At 37.5% G+C, this 19,768-nt stretch overlaps 1 protein-coding gene across 1 annotated transcript in view; it reads left to right on the top strand.

Annotated features, from left to right (window-relative positions):
- Positions 1–19,021, top strand: part of LOC148822767 (ATP-binding cassette sub-family A member 13-like) — a 128,582-nt gene extending 109,561 nt beyond the window's left edge. The window contains exons 32-39 of the mRNA XM_088929549.1: positions 1,188–1,280; positions 5,461–5,566; positions 5,799–5,966; positions 16,288–16,432; positions 16,627–16,998; positions 17,199–17,410; positions 17,781–18,490; positions 18,868–19,021. Of these exons, the coding sequence (XP_088785675.1) occupies positions 1,188–1,280; positions 5,461–5,566; positions 5,799–5,966; positions 16,288–16,432; positions 16,627–16,998; positions 17,199–17,410; positions 17,781–18,490; positions 18,868–19,021 (1,960 nt within the window). The remainder of the gene's footprint in view (positions 1–1,187; positions 1,281–5,460; positions 5,567–5,798; positions 5,967–16,287; positions 16,433–16,626; positions 16,999–17,198; positions 17,411–17,780; positions 18,491–18,867) is intronic.
- The last annotated feature ends 747 nt before the right edge of the window (positions 19,022–19,768 follow it).

The raw sequence follows: 19,768 nt of genomic DNA, 5'->3' as shown, positions 1-19,768 counted from the left end.
ATGCTGGATTGTGGCTACAGGATCAGGGTTGGCCACTGCTGTTACAGTATATGTTGTGTGTGGTTGTATGTTGTAAACATTTTCTAATTTCAAAATGCAGATTTAACCTCAAGGCCCTAATCTATCTTCAATTAATTTACACATTTTCTCACATTTCTGTTTCACATTTTTCCATTTTTAATCTCCACCGGAATATTTTTCCCTGCAACACAAATTTGAGTTATATTAAAAACATTTTTTTTTTAAATTTGAATTCCTTTCTGCAAACAATAAGTCACACATTCATTTCAGTTTTCGCCCTGGAGTTACAAAGCAACTTTTACTACTATCTGTATGTGCCTTCCACAGCTATCAATTTGAAATGCTTTAGAAATATCCCAGTATTATTACTAATGAGTATTACATTTAGCCTACCTTTCCAGTTTTACTTAAGGAAACATTGTTTCCAAAGTCTTCTCCCAACTCTTCTGGTAGGCTGCCAGAGTTGTCTTTAACAGTTGAAGCATGTTGTTCCAAACAACAATAAGTAAAGAACGATGCAATGCAGAATTCTTTTTGACTTGGCAATTTCAATGCAAAAAGTGGGATCTTAACAAATGCTGTTTGTTGTTTCATTTCCTCTTTATGGTTTACTACTTTTTATTGAATGAATAATTTTATATATATATATATGTTTCTGTAGCTCTAAAATAAAAATGTAAATTTTATACCCATAGACCACTATGAATTTGCATTCAATGTTTTCACAACAGCTTTTATTTTGGAAACTTTTTGGAAAAGTAAGGTTTCATTTTTTCCTGATTCTGCTTTGTACTGTAAGTCAAATTAATAGCAGCAATACAAACAATTGCAAGCACAAAAATGTCTAAGACACTCATCCATATAATGGCATACAGTATACTGTAGGTGTGACTTTGTATACTGTACAACATATAAATACAATATACACTTTCATACTTAACAGTTACTTGTAGATTTGCAATTTAAATACAAAACCAAGATGCAAATGACCCTCTAGATACTGAATTATCTGAGTATACTGTATATATTTTCTATATACGTATTTCTATATACTGTATATTGTATAGTTTTGGATGATTTTAATTCACTAATTTCTTTACAATGTGTTTGAGTTTCACTTTTTTCATGCAGTAAACATTTTCAGAGTAACATTTCTCTTTGTATAGCATGGAGGACTGTGAAGCACTCTGCACACGGCTGGCTATAATGGTAAAAGGAAAATTCAGATGTCTTGGCTCTCCTCAGCATGTCAAGAATAGGTAAGGTTATCACATTAAGTGGAGCCATTTCATTAAAAGGGAAATTGCTGCCAGGTCTTTGCATACTGGTCTCTTTGTCACACACTTATTCTGAAGATATTTAATGCAACCAGACATTTCAAATAGAAGCATCTGTCCTTTTATTATTCTAAATTAGAATGACCCACACACATATTAAATTCATGCAAGTTAAATATCACAGCCTTCATTACCCATCCCATCTGAATAATGTGTGACTAATGTATGTTGTTCAATTTTCACTTTTTAAGAGATCAAGTCGTATTTTTCATTTTTTTATTACTCTTCAAGTGGAGACCTTATGAGCACCATATTTTACACATTTTGGATACTATTTAAAACATATGAAATCACATTTTGTTTTAAAATAAAATAAGAAGCAGGAGAGGTAAAAAAAGATGAAAACCATTAGCAAATAATTTTCAGGATGTCAAGAAATTAGTTCTCATCAGTAATTTAAAGCTTTTTGTTTCTTATGTGAATAAATATTGAACATGTTTGGTTTTGCATTAAAACCATTTAATCTTATAGCGGTGGTTTTCCCCTTTTAATAAATTCTATTTCATTTTTGGGGGTATTAACAAGTGTTTCACTTCAGGATTAAATTCAGCTGAGTTTTGTGTGCTTTACATTTCAGAGGAAATCCGTTGGACTCAATACAGTCCAACTACAGATACAAAATGTTGCTAGAGATACAAAATGTTGGTTTTAAATATTGTAGCAGTTATGGGTTTGTGCAGGACAAAGGATAAACAGAATGAAAGTAGGGAAACAAGCACGAGCTTTTATTCTCCTTTACAACCAGGAAAACAACTACAAGGTTTACACACGCATTAGGAGACCAATGGAACACATACACAGGTTTAGGGTGGTAACTCGTTAACAGACTCTACATACTTACTAGGCTTCAAAGACTTAAAACTAACTTAAAACTAAAATAGATCTATTTACATGAGCAGGGTCAGCTGCTGGTCATCTTACAGTCCCTCGGACTCCCACTGGCTACAACTCCCAGCCTGCTTTGCGGTGCCTAGGTGCACTTCCTCCTCACCACAGGGCGAGGGTTCTACAATATGTTTAGATACAATATGTTTGTTTCCACTACTGTATGTTTTAGATGGTGGAAAGTCTGTAGACACTGTTCGCAATACAGTATGCTTCTACAGTGTTACTCAATATGCTTTAAAGGTCTGACGTCTGTGTGCCCCTTTTGAAAAGATGCCTTATCATTAATTGTATTGATAAACAGAGCAGCACATCTGTCAGATTTGAGACAGCAGGTGCAGGTTTTGTAGTCCTATTTATGCTTAGCTGTTTTATTCTTTATGATTAAAATGGTAAAAACTGTCCTTTAAATTTAAAAACTAATTTATGCAGGGTATGAGATAAATTAAGATTCTACTAAGATGCTACCATGTCAAGAAAAAAGTTTCTGAAATGCCACTGTAATTATAATAGATGCCTTTACATTTGAAGAGACAAATCAAAAATATTCAAAACTATGGTGATTATACCTAGGATAGGTTGTCCTGCCCTGACCTCCTCAAGAACAATTCTTATTGTCCAAGAATTCACAAAGAACCCCAAAGCAACATCTAAGGATCTTGATGCCTTTCTCACATGTTTCAGATATCAGGAAAAAGTTGAATGGGAAAGGTTTTTAATAGGAGACCAGCCAAGAAGTAACCATCCATGCATTGTCTAACCACTTTATTCAATTCAGGGTCAGAGGGGAGCCAGAGCCTATCCTAGCAAGCAATGGCCACAAGGCAGGGTACACCCTGGACAGGATATTAGTCAGTGGCAGAGCAGACACACAGACACAGATACAGACTTGCACACTCACTCCTAGGGTCAATTTTCCCAGAAGCAAGTTAATCTTCCCGTATGTTTTGCACTGTGGGAGGAAAGCAGAGCACACACAGGAAACCTACATGAACACAGAGAGAACGTGCAGTTCACCTAGCACCTCAGGTCTGGAATTGAACCCAGGGCCCCAGCGCTGTAGGACACCAATGCTAACACCACCACCACGCCACCCACACACTTAACCATTGTTTCTAAAAAGAATCTTGCTGATCATCTCATGTTTCCCAAAGTCTATATTCTCTGGACAGAGATTGAGGTTTTTGACCACAATGCAACATGTTTTTCATGGTAAAATCAATCATAGAGGGGTATAATGCTTTGTGAATGGTTTCCTATCATTGATGGAACCATAAATGTATCCCATGTTGTATCAACAATTTCTGGAGGAGAATGTCAGGTAAGCGTCTGAGGCCAGTATTATATTAAAATCCAACAATTTATCTCTAATCACGTGTCTGTGTCCGCGTATATATAATATATATGGAATATAAATGTGAGTATGTATAGAGTATAATAATAATAATTGCTTACACTTTTATACCGGTTTTCTGGACACTCCACTCAACTCAACTCCCCTCCACCACAACCAATGTGCAGCATCCACCTGGATGATGTGACGGCAGCCATAGTGCGCCAGAACGCTCACCCCACATCAGTTATCAGTGGGGAGGAGAGCAGAGTAATGCATGATTGATAAGGGCCAAGGACACCGGGGTTACACCCCTACTCTTTTTGAGAAACGCCCTGGGATTTTTAACCACAGAGAGTCAGGACCTCAGTTTTACATCTCATCTGAAGGACTGCGCCTGTTTACAGTATAGTGTCCCCGTCACTATACTGGGGCATTAGGACCCACATGGACCGCAGGGTGAGCGCCCCCTGCTGGCCCCACTAACAACTCTTTCAGCAGCAACCTTAGTTTTTCCCAGGAGGTCTCCCATCCAGGTACTGACCAGGCTCATACCTGCTTAGCTTCAGTGGGTTGCCAGTTGTGACTTGCAGGGTGATATGGCTGCTGGCAGTACTGTAATATACGCATGTACTGTATATTGTTGTCTTGAACATGTGGTTGTATTTCTCATTTAGTATATGTACAGTAATTTTCAAGTGAATTCAAAGTATGTTTATTTTTATATGTTTATTTAATTTGTGAGACAAGTAGTACAAAATTATGGCAATACTGTACATCATGCTGAAAGATGTCTGCATTGGTTTTTAACCTGAATAAGTAAAAACTGAATGAGTAAGAGGGTTATGAAGTAAAATGTTGACAATTTACCTCTTTGCTGTTCTATGAATGTCAGAAATGACACTGATAACTACATCTGAGAGGCATGAGTTATTTTGACCAAAACATGCATTTCTATGTTAATTTTTACATTAATATACATTTTTTTGTATTGCATTTAATATTTATTAACCCTCTTCATATAACCATATTAACAAATGGAAATTAAATTAATTATGTGCTCCAATAAATCTTAATTGGTATTTTCTGCCTAATGCTTTCAAAACCAAATTCATGAGAAACCCTCTAAATAGTATTTAAATGGACCTAAGAATATTTTTTCTCTTTTAGTCATTTGCAGCAGTTAAATTTTCAGAGCTGTATAAAAATGCTCTCGATTAAAATTTGAAAATGAATTAATTGGAATTTCACAGCCGCCTTGCCTTGTGACTTAATTGACTGCATGCATCATTTCTGTTTAAATAGCTTATAATTTATAACTTTACTGAATTTTAGCCATTCCTGTAATGAAAATAAGTGAATGAAAGCAAATGTGCATAATGAACTTGTTCAATATAATAGAGAATACTTTGTTTATATGTGTATGTACAGTATGCATTAAGAATTTAAATGTCATGGTTAATACGTTCTGGGATAAGGAAATTAAATTAAATGCTGATCAGTTAGATTCCTAATGCGTTATATTTTAAAAACAAATATCCATTTATAAATTCTATATTTTTTACTCATATTGTTCCTTTCGATTTTAACATATACAGTTTAAGATAGTTGTTTCAGACAATGTTATACAGTATATCATACAGTTGCCATTATAGTAGACAATAAAAGCTAGTCTATCCCAACAGACTTTAAAATATCAAGTCCATTGGAAAATACACAACAAGGAACTGTTGTTAGGTAATTGAAACCTGTCTTCAAACACACAGCTAATATTCAGTATAAATGAGAGATTATTTACTTAGCAAGCATGAAGGAAAAGCAATTGAATTAACAAATGCATACTGTGGGAACAATAACCTGTAACCATCTCCTTATTTTGTTCAGGTATGGAAGAGGTTACTCAGCTAAAGTAAGACTTGGCAAAGACTCATCAGACCCAAAAGCACTCACTCACCTTCTGACCTTGCACTTCCCCGGATCATACCTGAAGGTAATGAAAGAATATTACTTCATTGTGTTTCTTAATCACAAGCATATTTTCTGTGAAGAATAATTGATACTGATAGAACACAATCTCAGACAATGCCATGGCTTGCTCAAAATTTTGAAGACTGCTTTTGGTCTTTCTATTAGAATATCTCAGTGTCTTTACCTGTAATGTTAAACTAGAATCACAGTGCACAGAAAAAAAACTTATTAATGATCTATTTGTTGCCTCACAGGAGCAGCACCTAGGGGTGGCTGAGTACTGGGTACCTAAAAGGGAAGGCTACTTATCAGAGCTGTTCAGGCTCTTAGAAGAAAACCGAGAGAGCCTCCAAATTGAGCACTGCTCCATCAGCCAAACCACTTTAGATCAGGTAATATTGGATTTTTCATTTGGGATGAGTGTGACTGTTTTTTTTTTTGATAAACAAAAACATGGTGCCCTCTGTATAGCTAATGAGAATCATTATGACTGCCATGTAATTGACATACATAGTGAAGATAATACATGACTGAAATACCAATTTCATTTAAATTGAGCTCTCTTTGAAGAGATTAAGAAATCAGGTATTCAAACAGCTTTTCTTTTTTTCTTTTTCTTCCCGACCATGCTTTGATCGGGAAACACTGCATACTACTATACCAATGTCTCAGATCTTTTAAGAGGTTTGGGCAAAGACATAATCATCATTAAATGTCATAAAAATATTTGATTGAACACAGTACTATGCTGTAATCTCTAATCTCCATCTAGAGTTATTTTTTCTTTAATGGGCCTTTTTAAAAATTGGTGTAGAGGCTATGCTTTTTTTATCTCTTGCTTTAAAGTGAAAATACAACACATTGGATCCTGTTTTTTTTAAATCACACTCATTTGGGAATAGGTGGCTGAGAGGCTGTCAGTGCTGCAGGGAATGTCACTGTTGGAAGTATATATTATTCCACATCTCTGCTACCTGGAAATAGAAATGTGTACCTGCTTGTTTGCTTCATTACTGAACCATTTCAACCTGCTAGACCTCGTGCAGTGTGATAACATATTCTTGGCTTTACCCTAGCAGCACCGGAAATCAGACATGAGAGATAAATCTTCCACTGTCAATGTGGTCTATTTAAATATACAGTACTGTATATATGCATTAAAATTTTCTAGTGGGTGATTATCCACACTATTCAAAATTAAATATTAAATGACTAAGGAGACTATTAAACAACTAGTGAGTCAAAGATTCACTGTCAAAAATGGGCTCAGCAATGCATCTTACTGTATGCTTACTTTATGTAATGTAACAAAATCAAAACTGACATATCGCAACTGCAAATCAAGTAGTATATACAGGGAGAGCTTTCACAGGGTGCAGTGTCCATAGCAACCCAATATAACTGTAGAAGCATTTATTTATGGTCAGTGAATTAATTTGTCCCTTCTCGCTGGCTGACATGCCAAGTGCATTTCTAGGAAGCGAAAAGTATATTTTTCAAAAGGTCAGAGAGGAAGAGAGTAGATATTTATAAATTATTTCTTATATTTAGCTGATTAGCCTTGGGGAATGGTACTGACGTGCATCTTTGCAATGGGTATCTTGATTTCTCCATGGCTACTAAATATCCTGTCATTAGCAGCTTTGAACATTTGCTGCAAAATAAAGAAAACAAGCATAGTCTTTGCCAAGCTCTCCAGAACTGACCATGGTGCAAGTAAGCACCAGTGTCATAGGTTTAGATAGACCATAAACATTTCAGACACTTTTTTCACAAACAAAAATGTTTAACTCAATTCCCTCCTTCACTGTATGCCATTGAGACCAAAAGCAAATTTCTCTTGTTTACTGTGAAATGTTTAAAGACACTACTGCCCAATCTATTTACATTTGGTTTTGGCAGGTGGTGCCTCAGATTTCATGTTTGGAAGTTACTACATACTGTACAATATTTTCTTCCATAAGTGCTTTTAGGGAGTTGGACCATCAGAATTTTATTAATTTACATTACTTTGTCCTTGTGTTTATAAAGGCGTTAGACTCTAATAAACAGAAAATTTAGAAGAAAAAGTAAAAAAAGATCAAGGTTTACATTTATTTAAATGCATTGGCAAATGCATTATAACTAGGACAAACAAAAACACAAACTAACAAATAATCTCAATTTAAGTTTGAATTGACTTAACTTGTCTGCCTGTTCATAATAACTCTTTAGAGTTAGCTAGTACTAGTAATAATCATTTTAGACCACTGATTAATACATGATCCTAACCAATTCCTTTGTATTTCTCTGTATTACTTTAGGTTTTCAATGACTTTGCAATTCAGCAGGAGGAGGCCTCACACCAGGAATCCGCTGAGCACCAACGCGTCTGTGTGTAGGAGGCCACTGACAGACTGAGGCACTGATATGCCTTAAAGGAAAAAAATAAAATAAAATTCATTCTCTGTAGTTGAGTTTATACTGACACTTAATACATGTAGTCCTTAAGCTTATTTTATATTATTGGTATTCATGGTGATTTTTAGTCCCCTGATTTAACCACTGCACAAATATTTTTTTTTCTCAAAAAGTTATCTTCTGTATTTGACAAATATAAAGAATAAAGATTTATCCAGTATGATAGTCCATTTATAGTTCTTATATTTATAGATTATTGTTCTTATACAGTAAACTGAGACATGTAATCCTTAACATTATTAAAGTTTATCAAAATTGTGTATACTGTATGTACTTTACTATGTTACCCTTTCTTACACAAACATGCATATTTACTGCTACCCACAAGACTGTTAATTTGATGTAAAAATTAAGCAAAATACTAGACCTATTATTTAAGATAAACTGTTTTTAGAACATTAGTACAACACTTAATCATTTTATATACTAGACAATTTTAAATCCCCAATTGTTTCTGTCCATTGGGGAATTGGGGAATCTTCCTCTGCAGCAGCCACTCAGCAAATGTTTCATCTTTTGAAGCTTAACAGGAGCTTAATGTTAACAAGAGGGATGGCGCCACTTGCAAACCTACAGTAGCCTGGAAAGTTGCTGGAGTCAACTTTGGAGAGCCAAAAGTCCTGATGGACTAAGGTTTCTCCTGACAACATTCCGCAGATCATTCACTGTCATTTGAGAGCTTTACATTTTTTTCAATGTTGAAAATGTTTGTTAATATTCAGATAAATATTTCATTTATGGCTCTAGACATTACTAAATTGTTTTTCTTTGTTTATGTATAAGTCTATCATTACTAAAAAGTACAATTCACAGGATGCAAAAATTGATGTGTATTAAAAAGTTTCTTAAATAAATTATACTGTAATTACTGAATACTTTTCATTTTTGGATATTAATATTTTGTGCTTTACTGTATATACACTATACTATATAATTGTTCCAATTGAAGGATTCTTGCTTTTTGTTGAACATTTAACTGCATATATCATTCCATCTCACTGAATTAACTTTAGCTTTCAGAACTGGCTAGGTCAACGTCCTGCATGCTTTTATCTGTGCAAAATCTCAAAAACTGATTTAGTACTTTTCTGCTTGTCTATGCCACTCATCCATCCGTGGTCATCCATGGCTTTTTCCAAGCTCCCAGCGGGCAAAAGACGTATAATATACGTCTATTAAACGCATACCTTAGACGTCTAAATGTGGTCCGCAATTCGTCTAGAATGAAATTCTAATTTACGTCTATTGTTATACGTCAATTATACGTCTATGATTAGATGTTCATTATACATAAATGGTTGGAGTTCTATTATACGGATAAATTTAGAGGACTATTATACGTATATGGTTAGAGGTCTATTATACGTATATGGTTAGAGATCTATTATACAGATAACTTTAGAGGACTATTATACGTATATGGTTAGAGGTCTATTATACGGATAACTTTAGAGGACTATTAAACATACAGTATATGGTTAGAGGTCTATTATACATCAAAGATAGGTTTTACAGGTGTAGAAACTAGTAAATCAAGCCAATGATTTGGTTTAGAAATTTATTCTGAAAATACACATTCACACCTGAAAAATATGTATTTCAAATTATACATTGTATACAATCAATCAACAATCAGCATATGGGCAATAATCATAAAAAACACAACTAGTCTTAAACTTCAGCTACAAATTCTGGTAACATGGTAATATACAGTATAGTAATGACAAACACAAACTAATTACATTAACACACTAACTCAAAACCACATTTTGATTCAAATATAAATTTTAAAATGTAGTTCAGGTGGGTAGCTGCGTCAGCATGCGTAGGCTGCAAAGGAACAAGTAATAGGTTTATTCCATGCTGAAAAAAAGAAGAAAGAGAACACAACGTTTCGGCCGTGGAGCCTTCTTCAGGTGTTTTTTTTTTTTAAAAATTTTAAAAATGTAAAATGTACATTTTAAATTTTAAAATGTACAACTTCTATATTTCCAAGAAAAAAAATATTACAATGGAAGTTAAGACGATTTTTGTCCACCATTTGCAAACCCTGTCTAATTGTCCTAACAGTTAGAACCAGAAACCTATTATTTTCAGTGTCCAGATCTCCTGGCCCCCTGCCTTGCATATGCATTCTTCAAGTAATGCATTGCGTGCTCCTTTATTTCTTTTTCTGTCGATGTAGGGTGGGACTTCAGCATCGCAACTAGGAGAAAATTATATAATATTACTACCCAAATAAATGATGATTAATATCTTCTTTAGTATAATCTCAAAAATGAACTATTAAGGTTTACTAAGCTCAAAGCTGAAATAAACGTATAAAATTTGGCTTGCATCATAGCAGTTGAGCAATAAAGTCTGTCCTAATTAAAGAGTAACCAAAGTTTGAAAGTACAACATAGAATTAGAATAATTAAAGAAACGGCAAAACGATTTTGTGTCATCTTCCCCATTCACACTATTTTTGCTTCTTCACGTACTATTTTAATCAAAATAATATTAAGTAAGATCTGTATGTATTCAGATAGTATTATTATTATTTATACTTACTCGTCAAAAGAGGATTGCTGAGATATTTGCGGAAAAATACTTCAATCTTCTACGATTGAAAAACGTGTCCAAAATGGTGACCAACGAATACTAGCAATGCATTGTGGTATATAACCGGAAATTATGCTGGGTTAGATATTTTCTCAACGTATGCGTTTATTAATGTTGTCGATATTATGGTTGGTTTTTTAACATTGATAATACATTGCGGCTATGTGCCCCCTGCTATGTGCTGATGTGCAATTTTTACGCATGCAGTTAGTAAGGATCGGTCACTGTTGTATGGTATTATATATAATGACATTATGGAATAGGATGGGGACAGGCCTGGTGTCACGGGGGGAGGGAGGAGTGTCGCCCCTTCAGTTTTGGGCAAAAGGATTTACTTAACTTAACATGCGCCCTAAAAAAATAGTTGTACTTTGTCAATGGTCAGACAATACTAATTGACACTAACAGTCACTCGGACTGTTTGATGTGCAGGAGGGCTATCCGTCCAGGAACGGCACATATCAGTGTCGTTAGTGTCAACATTCCGATCCTGTTTGCTCAGGTGGACCGATTCCTTGCAGTAGTTTATCCTTATACTTAAAATCGTTATATAACTAGGACTAGTTATAGCAGTCTGTGCTTTCTGTTGGTTTTACAACTATTTTTTCTTAACGATTCAGAACCTCCGTCGATGTAGCTGCAAAAATGAACGCTTGTGGTACTTTTCGCTCCAGGCAATACAAACTGCGAGAGTGACGAAAAAATGTGAAACTGAACTTCATCGCAAATACCAGATTGCTAGTCGTTATCTTCTATCATGAAGCACTAATCAATGGCATAGCTGCGAGATTTCATTTGGGTAGCTGCACCGTACAGCTCCGTTTCAACCGAAATATCACCCCCCCCTCAGAATTTCAGACGCCCCCCTACAGATTTTTCCCCGGGCACCGCGCACTGATGGGGAACGGGGTGTCCAGGAATTGGTATCAACTTTTCTCAAGAAAATAAAAATAGAAAATCTATAGGCACTCAAACATTTTACTGTTTTTTTCAGGCAGGTGGCAGACCCCCTCCGCAAAACCCTTGTATGCATAGCTGTCCCATTGGGCAGTGATTCGTCGAATATACGTATATATACGTCGCCGCGACGTATAATCAACGTCGAATTGCAACCGTAAAATCGACGACATTAATAAACGCATATATAACGTCGAAAACACATCTAACGCAGTGCCTGAGGCTTTTTACTGTATATATCGTGTGTGCCACAACTAGGAGTATACGGCAATCTGCATAGTGTACGAAGTAAATTATTTTCGCAGTAATTCATTTATTTACTATATTTATTACTATATTTACTATATTTATTATACACGTGTAAATAAAGTTATTACTGCGAAAATAATTTACTTACTAACTGCTTTATCGTACATAAAATAAAAATCAAAGGAGCTTTGTCACAGTTAAAATAAGAAAGGTTATAAATAACAGTGTCATCAAGCTCGTATTGCTCATTTTATAAAAATTGTCATTTTCTTTAACAATTAAAGTTTTAAGAATCAATATTCTACTCCATGAATGATGTATTATTTATTATTTAATGATTTATTAAAACACTTATCATAATAGGAGAACCAAAGAGCTACAGTATGATACAAATTAAATGCATTGTCAGAAGTGTATCTTCTAATACAACACATCCAATAACCTTTTCTAATGAACTTGTAACATATTATTTTATTAGCCAGTTACAACCAGTTCATTATTTATTGATTAGAAATACTTTTGTTTTAGAAATGTTTTTAAATCAAAATGACTGTTAAATGTAATGTAGGTTTGATTCTTGATTGTTCTTTGTATCTTAGGTACTTAGAAGTTTATCTGTATGCAGTTAAAATCTGTGGTCCAACAACATTTAGTACATTGGTTCCTTGGATCAAAGAGATTGATACCTTTTGGCTGTTTCCAAATTTAGAGTAATGCTCTAACAGGGTCAATATTGAGCAATGAGCACCTTATGGTGTTATTAGTTTTCCTGGACACTCAAGAGCTGAAGTGGATTTCAGCATAGTGGATTTGTTATTTATTGCTTATTGGAATAACAGATTTTATATTGTACAGATATGAACCCTAGCTTATGCAGTTAAATAATTTTACAATATGTGAATGGCTAATATATATAGACATGAAAAGCACTCTATTAAGTATTAGTTTTAGTAATAATACATTTAATATGTTTTATATTGAATAAATAGGATCAATATATCGTATATCGGTAGAAACAGAGAAGTATGTTGGAAGAGAGAATTGTTCTATGCTTACTATGACATAAACAGCATTTCTTGTGGTAGCTTACACATTTTTTCATTCATGTATGAGAAACACAAATAAATGTTATGTACTGTATTACAGAAAACTGAAATCTAAATCCAGAACAAAACATTGTAAGTGTTTTTGACATGTTGCTATTCTTCTAATATTTTCCTAGAATACCGTCATGAAACAAAATAAAATGGATGCATGTCTTTAAACTTCTAAAAGCAATCAGAAAGTAAATACATTTCACAATATTTTAAGTTTGAAGTGTCTCCCACCTCACCATTATTATTCGATTCGATTCTAAGTACTACAAAATTCTCAGACTTGTTTCTCAATGTCATGAATTTTACTTTACTTTATAACACAGCCCAGAGGCTGCACTGCATGGAAGAAGCAGAATACTACTTATAATAATAATTTTACTGACATAAAACCTCCAAAACATTTGAAATTACAGTGATTGTAAAAAGAACCAAACTCAGCCACAAAAAAATACCCATACAGTACATTTGAATTGTTGTAAGTATTGATTGAAAAATCAGCATACGCATGAAGTTTCACTACTTGTACAATAGACATCCCTCCTCCAGAAAGAAAAAAATATTATTATATCATTCACAGAGTTAGTTTCACAAAGGAAGTATGATACTAGATATAGTATTGGAAATAAATATGGAAACACAACAAACTGAGCAATCACTGTGACAAGACTGAGGTTATGTTCAAGTTGGGGACTTCAATGCTGCTGCTGATGCCCTGAGATTCAACATCTGATGCAGGTCAGAAACATTGCTGTTCGCCATGACACTGGATTGTCCTTTGAAGTTCATGATAGGAATGTCAAACAGGTATCTTTCTTCAACCTGCATAACAATGTCCAGTTAAGACCTTTGCTCTACTTATCATATGATGCAATATTGATAAATGCCCTTATTTAATCAAAATCTGATTATGTCACGCTTTACTCGGATATCTTCAGAGGTACGATTTAGTATGTCCAGAATTCTGTGACTTGTGCTAACTAATACTCTACAAATAACTGAAATTCTCTGTAAACAGCAATGTATTAGACACCGAATGGTGAAGGTCCAGGTTATTTTCAAAGTTTACCGCATAAACATATAGTTAGATTATAGGCCATGAATTTTAGAAAGGCCAAGAGATACTGTAATTGGAAAGAATTAGTGCAATTGAGGCTCAAATTAATGATAAAACAATCTTACAGGACTAAACAGCAAAATGTTTGTAAAAGATTAAGAGGTGTCAAGGATATGCTCCGGGCAGAAGAAGGACAAGGGTCTGTATTAAAAAGGACTAGCATAGAAGAGGCAGAAGTGTTTCAATTACTAGGTGTCACGACCCTAAGTCCTTCCTCTTAAGGGTGCTCCGGCTCTTTCCCGTTTTGGTTGATTTTTCTGCACCTGCCTCCAATTCCAGCCCCTCCCTATATAAGCCAGATGCTCCTACCATTCTGGGCTTAGCATTGGAAGATGGATGCCTGGAAGCCTGCCTACCAGCGTGTCCAGGAGAGACCCGAAGGCATCAGCTTCACAACGACATCCTGCCCATCTGGGTCCAGGGCTTGGAGCTTCGTGACAGTAGGTACTAGTATCTTACACGTTGTAGTCAAGGAGACAAGTGATGTTCTTAATGTTTCACTTCTAATATTTGCTCAAGACAAGGCTAGTATCCAGGACTTGAAAACTGCTAAAGTAGCACCCATCACAAGGGTGACGAAACGACACAAAGTAATTACAGACCAATAAGTCTGACATGTAACTACATGTAAACTTATTGATACTAAACTAGAACATTATCTATTAAAAAAGGTTCGGTCTTGCCTAACCACCATGTCACAGGTCTTTGAACAAGCAGCAACAGAAATGGATACACAGAGGGTGTAGTATGATGCATTTAGAATTTCAGAAGGCATTTAAATTTCCTCAGAAAAAATATTTTCAAGTTGCAAGCAGTAGAAATCAGGAAAATGGGCATGTTTAGATGGAAAATTGATTCATAAGTAGAAAAAAGAGTACAGATACAAGTCAAGTTTGGATGATATTAAATTAGGAGGATTATCAAATACTGCAGAATTGGCAGATAAAATTCCAAACGTTATACATAAGTAATAAATACAAAACTGTGAACACTGAAATAGAAGAGTCTACTTATGAAAAAGACTTGGGTGTTTATGACATCAAAAATTCACATTCACAAATTCTAGACAACATGGGGTAGCAATAAGAAGGCAAACAAAATGTTAGGATATTGTAGTGGGTGGGGGGCAACTGTTTCAGCATGGTTATCCAGGTTTGGACTTGGCAGCTTGATTGCTTTACTTAGAGTGTTTACAATAATTGAAATAGTTTTTTCTGTATTTATGTAGCTCTCCTGGGTTAGAAGGCAAATAACCATTGAGGAGGACATAGATAATCAAAGGGTGAATAGTTAATTCAGTTTAATTAACTTCACTGTAAATCATTAAGACACCCATATTAAAGAATAAATAACCAACAGTAACTTGGCCACTCTTACAGAGGTCATTAAGCTGTTCTCCATAGGAATGGACCACAGCATAAATACAGAAGCAGAAAGTCAAGAAAGAAGAGAAAAATAGATCAGACCCCATCACTTACAATATCATCATTCATCTTCATCATCTCCATCTCCAAAGATGTGACTGAGAAAGCTCTTTTTTCAAACCAGACTGGGAATGAAATTCTCATCCAGGTAGTCAGAACACCATAAAAAAAAATACCTGGCTTTATTATTAGAGAGCTTGCTGTCTTATTTATTTTGGGAACTTTCAGTTTTGAATTTTTGCTCTTGAACAAAGAAAACTACAACAGATCCTGACACAATTATTCAAAATTCACTTCTTCAGAATACACAGTGAAACAAACCAAAGGACACAAGTGAAAAATGGTTGTGGGAGTAGAGAACAAGTTATACTGTTTATAGAGAGCAAAAATTAGGCTGTGATTTCTGAGCATCAGAGTCCATCAGGCACTCAGCATGGCAGAAGTGTGTCCACTTTTAAATGCCTTTGGAGGATTTGAAACTGATTTGCGAATGTGAAAGTACATGGATTGAATTGCTATTTAGCAATGTTCTTAGCCTGAGGAAGTTTTGAAGAAGAAAGTAAGCTGGAAATGAGAGATCACTTTAACAACTTACAACAATATAGAACACAGGTTTGGTGTTTCAGAGCATATTTGCAACATCTTTTATTTATAATGCATACTTAGGACATATTATCTGTCGCAAACCGTACTCCCGCGTGTCTTCCAGTCCCCATCACTTCCGCTTATCCTTGGTTTCCCCTGGTTACAAGTACACAATCCTCGTATTTCCTGGTCTTGCCGTGATATCACTGCCTGGAGCCCTCGCTGCATTACCTATTGTTGTCAACTTCCCCAGAAACTTTCTATCACCCTCATCTCTCAAGATATCCCATCCACTATACCCCCTGCTTACGCCGATCTTCATCTAGCATTTTGTAAACAGAAAGCACTGTCTCTCCCCCCGCACTGCCCTTACGACAGCCTTACCGAGTTAATTCCAGGTACATTACCTCCCAGGGGATGCATCTACCCTCTCTCTGTACAGGAATCCAAAGCCTTAGAAACCTACATCCAGGACTCTGAAATCAGGATTTATTCGCCCCTCCTCCTCCACCGCCTGTGTGTTACGTGGATTACCGCGGCCTTAATGCAATTACTGTGAAAAACCACTACTCTCTGCCTCTTATTCCCGCAGCCATAGAATCTGTCCAGGGCACCACTATCTTCTCAAAACTTGATCTATGTGGTGCCTACAATCTCATCTGCATCTGCGAGGACTGCGAGTGGAAGACGGCTTTCATTACCACTCACGGACACTACGAATACCAGGTCATGCCTTTCGGTCTCCCCAATACTCCGGCTGTTTTTCAGAATTTCATGAATGACATTTTTCGGGATATTATAAATCGGCATGTCTTGGTCTACCTGGATGATATCTTGGTCTTCTCCAGCACCCCTCAAGAACACAAAGCCTATGTCTGGGAGGTCCTTCGTCTCCTTATTGACAATAAGCTATTTGCCAAGATGGAGAAGTGCCTTTTTCATGTGTCTAGGGTGCAATTCCTACGTAGGTTACATAATTTCTCCACTTGGTGTTGAGATGGACCCTGCCACGACGGAAGCCATAAGGGACTGGCCCACCCCCAAGAACTTGAAGCAGATTCAGCGCTTCCTGGGTTTTGCCAATTTTTATCGCCGCTTTATTAGAGACTTCAGTTCTGTCACAGCCCCCATTACCTCCTTAACATGCTAATGCCCCCGGCACAGCAAATGGACTAATGAAGTTGACCGCGCCTTTCATCACCTTAAGCACCTTTTCACCTCTGCTCCACTCCTCCACCACCCTGACCCCTCACTGCCTTTTGTCCTGGAAGTGGATGCCTCCGCTAACGGAGTCGGTGCTATCCTGTCCCAACGTCATGGGGACAGGGATCCCCTTCACCCCTGTGCCTTTTTCTCCCGCCGAGATAAATTATGACGTGGGTGACAGGGAGCTACTCTCCTTTAAACTCGCTCTCGAAGAGTGGAGACACTGACTGGAGGGGGCCCTGCATGCCTTCACTGTCCTCACTGATCACAAGAATCTGGCCTACCTCCAGTCGGCAAGGCGACTCAATTCCCAACAAGCCTGGTGGTCCCTATTCTTTGCCTGATTCGATTTTTGGATCACTTACACCCCTGGCTCTAAGAATGTCAAGGCTGATGCCCTTTCCCGCCTGCATGATCCTCCTGACTCTGAGAAACCCCTTGAACCCATTATCCCTCCCAATAAGATTATTGCCACCATCCGCTGTGACATTGAGGACCTCTTGAGACGTTCACTGTCCAACCAGCCTGTACCCCCCCCAGTGTCCTCCGGATAAGTTTTTTGTTACTGACCACATCCGCTCCGACGTTCTCCGCTGGGGCCATGACTCCCGTTTTGCCGGACATTCAGGGGTTCAATGCACCAGCGAGTTCATCTCCTCTCACCTCTGGTGGGCCTCCCTCAAGACCGACGTCACCGACTATATTAAGGCTTGTTCCACTTGTGCCAGGATCAAGACACCTCGTCTCAAAAGAGCTGGTCTCCTTCATTCTCTCCCTATACCCAAGCGTTCCTGGTCTCACATCGCCGTGGATTTCCTTACTGATCTCCCGTTAATTCAGGGCAAGTCTGTCATTCTGGTCGTTGTCGATAGATTTTCCACGGCCACCCATTTTGTTCCCCTTACCTCATTACCCACTGCCCAGGAAATGGCTAATGTTTTCGTTCATCTGGTCTTCAGACTCCATGGCATATTGACTGATATAGTCTCTGACAGAGGCCCTCAGTTTACGTCCCACTTTGGGAAAGCTTTCTGCAGGGCTCTAGGGACCTCTGTCTCCCTCACTACCAGCTACCATCCCAAAGCCAGCGGCCAGACTGAGCGTCTGAACCAGGACCTTTTAACCTACCTGCAAGCTTACGTTTCTGCATCCCAGGACGACTGGACCTCTCTGTTACCTTGGGCCGAATACGCCCATAACTCCCTCTACTCCTCCTCCACCGGCATCTCACCATTCCTCTGCTCCTTGGGGTATCGACCCTCACTCCTCCCGAATACCAGCCCTGACTCAAATGTTCCCTCTGTCTTTCAATAAGTGTCTTCTCTCCCAAAACTCTGGAAAACGGTCCGGGTCTCGCTTTTGAAAACCTCTCATCACTATAAGAGGGTGGCTGACAGGCACAGTCGACCCTTTCCCAGGCTCCGAAGGGGACAGCTCGTCTGGCTATCAACCAGGAACATTCCATTACGCCAACCCTCTGTTAAGTTGGGACCCCGTTTTATCAGCCTTTTCCGGGTCGTTTCCAGGATCACCCCAGTTACTTTTCGTCTTGCTCTCCCCTCTACCCTTCGAATTCACCCTTCCACGTTTCTCTTCTTAAACCTTACCACCATTCTCCCCTCTCTAGACCACAACCTCGGCTGCATCCACCCCGACTCATCGATGGCACTTCCACCTTTACCGTGAATAAGATTCTGGATTCTCGCTGGCACAGGGGACAGCGCCAGTACCTAGTAGACTGGGAAGGATACGGCCCTGAGGACAGATCGTGGATTCTGTAACGGGACATCCTGGATAAGTCACTGATCAGGGTCTTCTGTCAGTCTACGGCATCCGGAGCCGCCCATGAAGGGGGTGGGGGGGGGTACTGTCACGAACCGTACTCCCGCATGCACCTCTTGGCATCAACACCTACGCCCTAGTTAAGCATTAGCACTGCTCACGCCATTTTTACCCATTTATACCCTCTCACTCCTCTCAGTCCTCGCTCACTCGATCGACTTTAGCCTTTCTCTTGTGTGCGTACCTTACTGATCTGACTTCTGGATAACTGACCCAGCTCTGTCTCCAGCTTCGACTTCGTCTCTGCCTAGCGACTTCTGGATTAGTATACTCTCTATCTGACTCTCCGGAAACCCGACCAAGCCTGCCTACCCTGACTTCGTATACTGCCTCTCGCTCCTAGGATTTTGGACACCTACTCTTTCAGCACCACATAGGGTCCAACCACCTTTTCTCACAAGTCCCTAGTGACTTCACTGACATTATCTAAGTGGATGAGGACTTGTATTTTATGGACGCATATATTTATTTGATAAATAAATTACTTTTATGCATATATCCTATATGAATTTATTTACATAAAGATGAATGTAGTAAATAAAAATAACTAATTAAGGTGATATTTAAAAATTATATCATTACAATACAGTGGTGATTCAAATGTGGAAAGTTCAGCTACAAATCAAGGCAATGGAAGAATGGGATATCACCAGATAAGGATTTGGTATGTTCAGTGTGTACTAAAT

The sequence above is a fragment of the Atractosteus spatula genome, chromosome 12, assembly GCF_055471065.1.
Source record: "Atractosteus spatula isolate fAtrSpa1 chromosome 12, fAtrSpa1.hap1, whole genome shotgun sequence".
Taxonomy (NCBI): domain Eukaryota; kingdom Metazoa; phylum Chordata; class Actinopteri; order Semionotiformes; family Lepisosteidae; genus Atractosteus; species Atractosteus spatula.
Note: the sequence above shows the minus strand (reverse complement) of the source record. Positions and strands in the feature narration are given on the sequence as shown.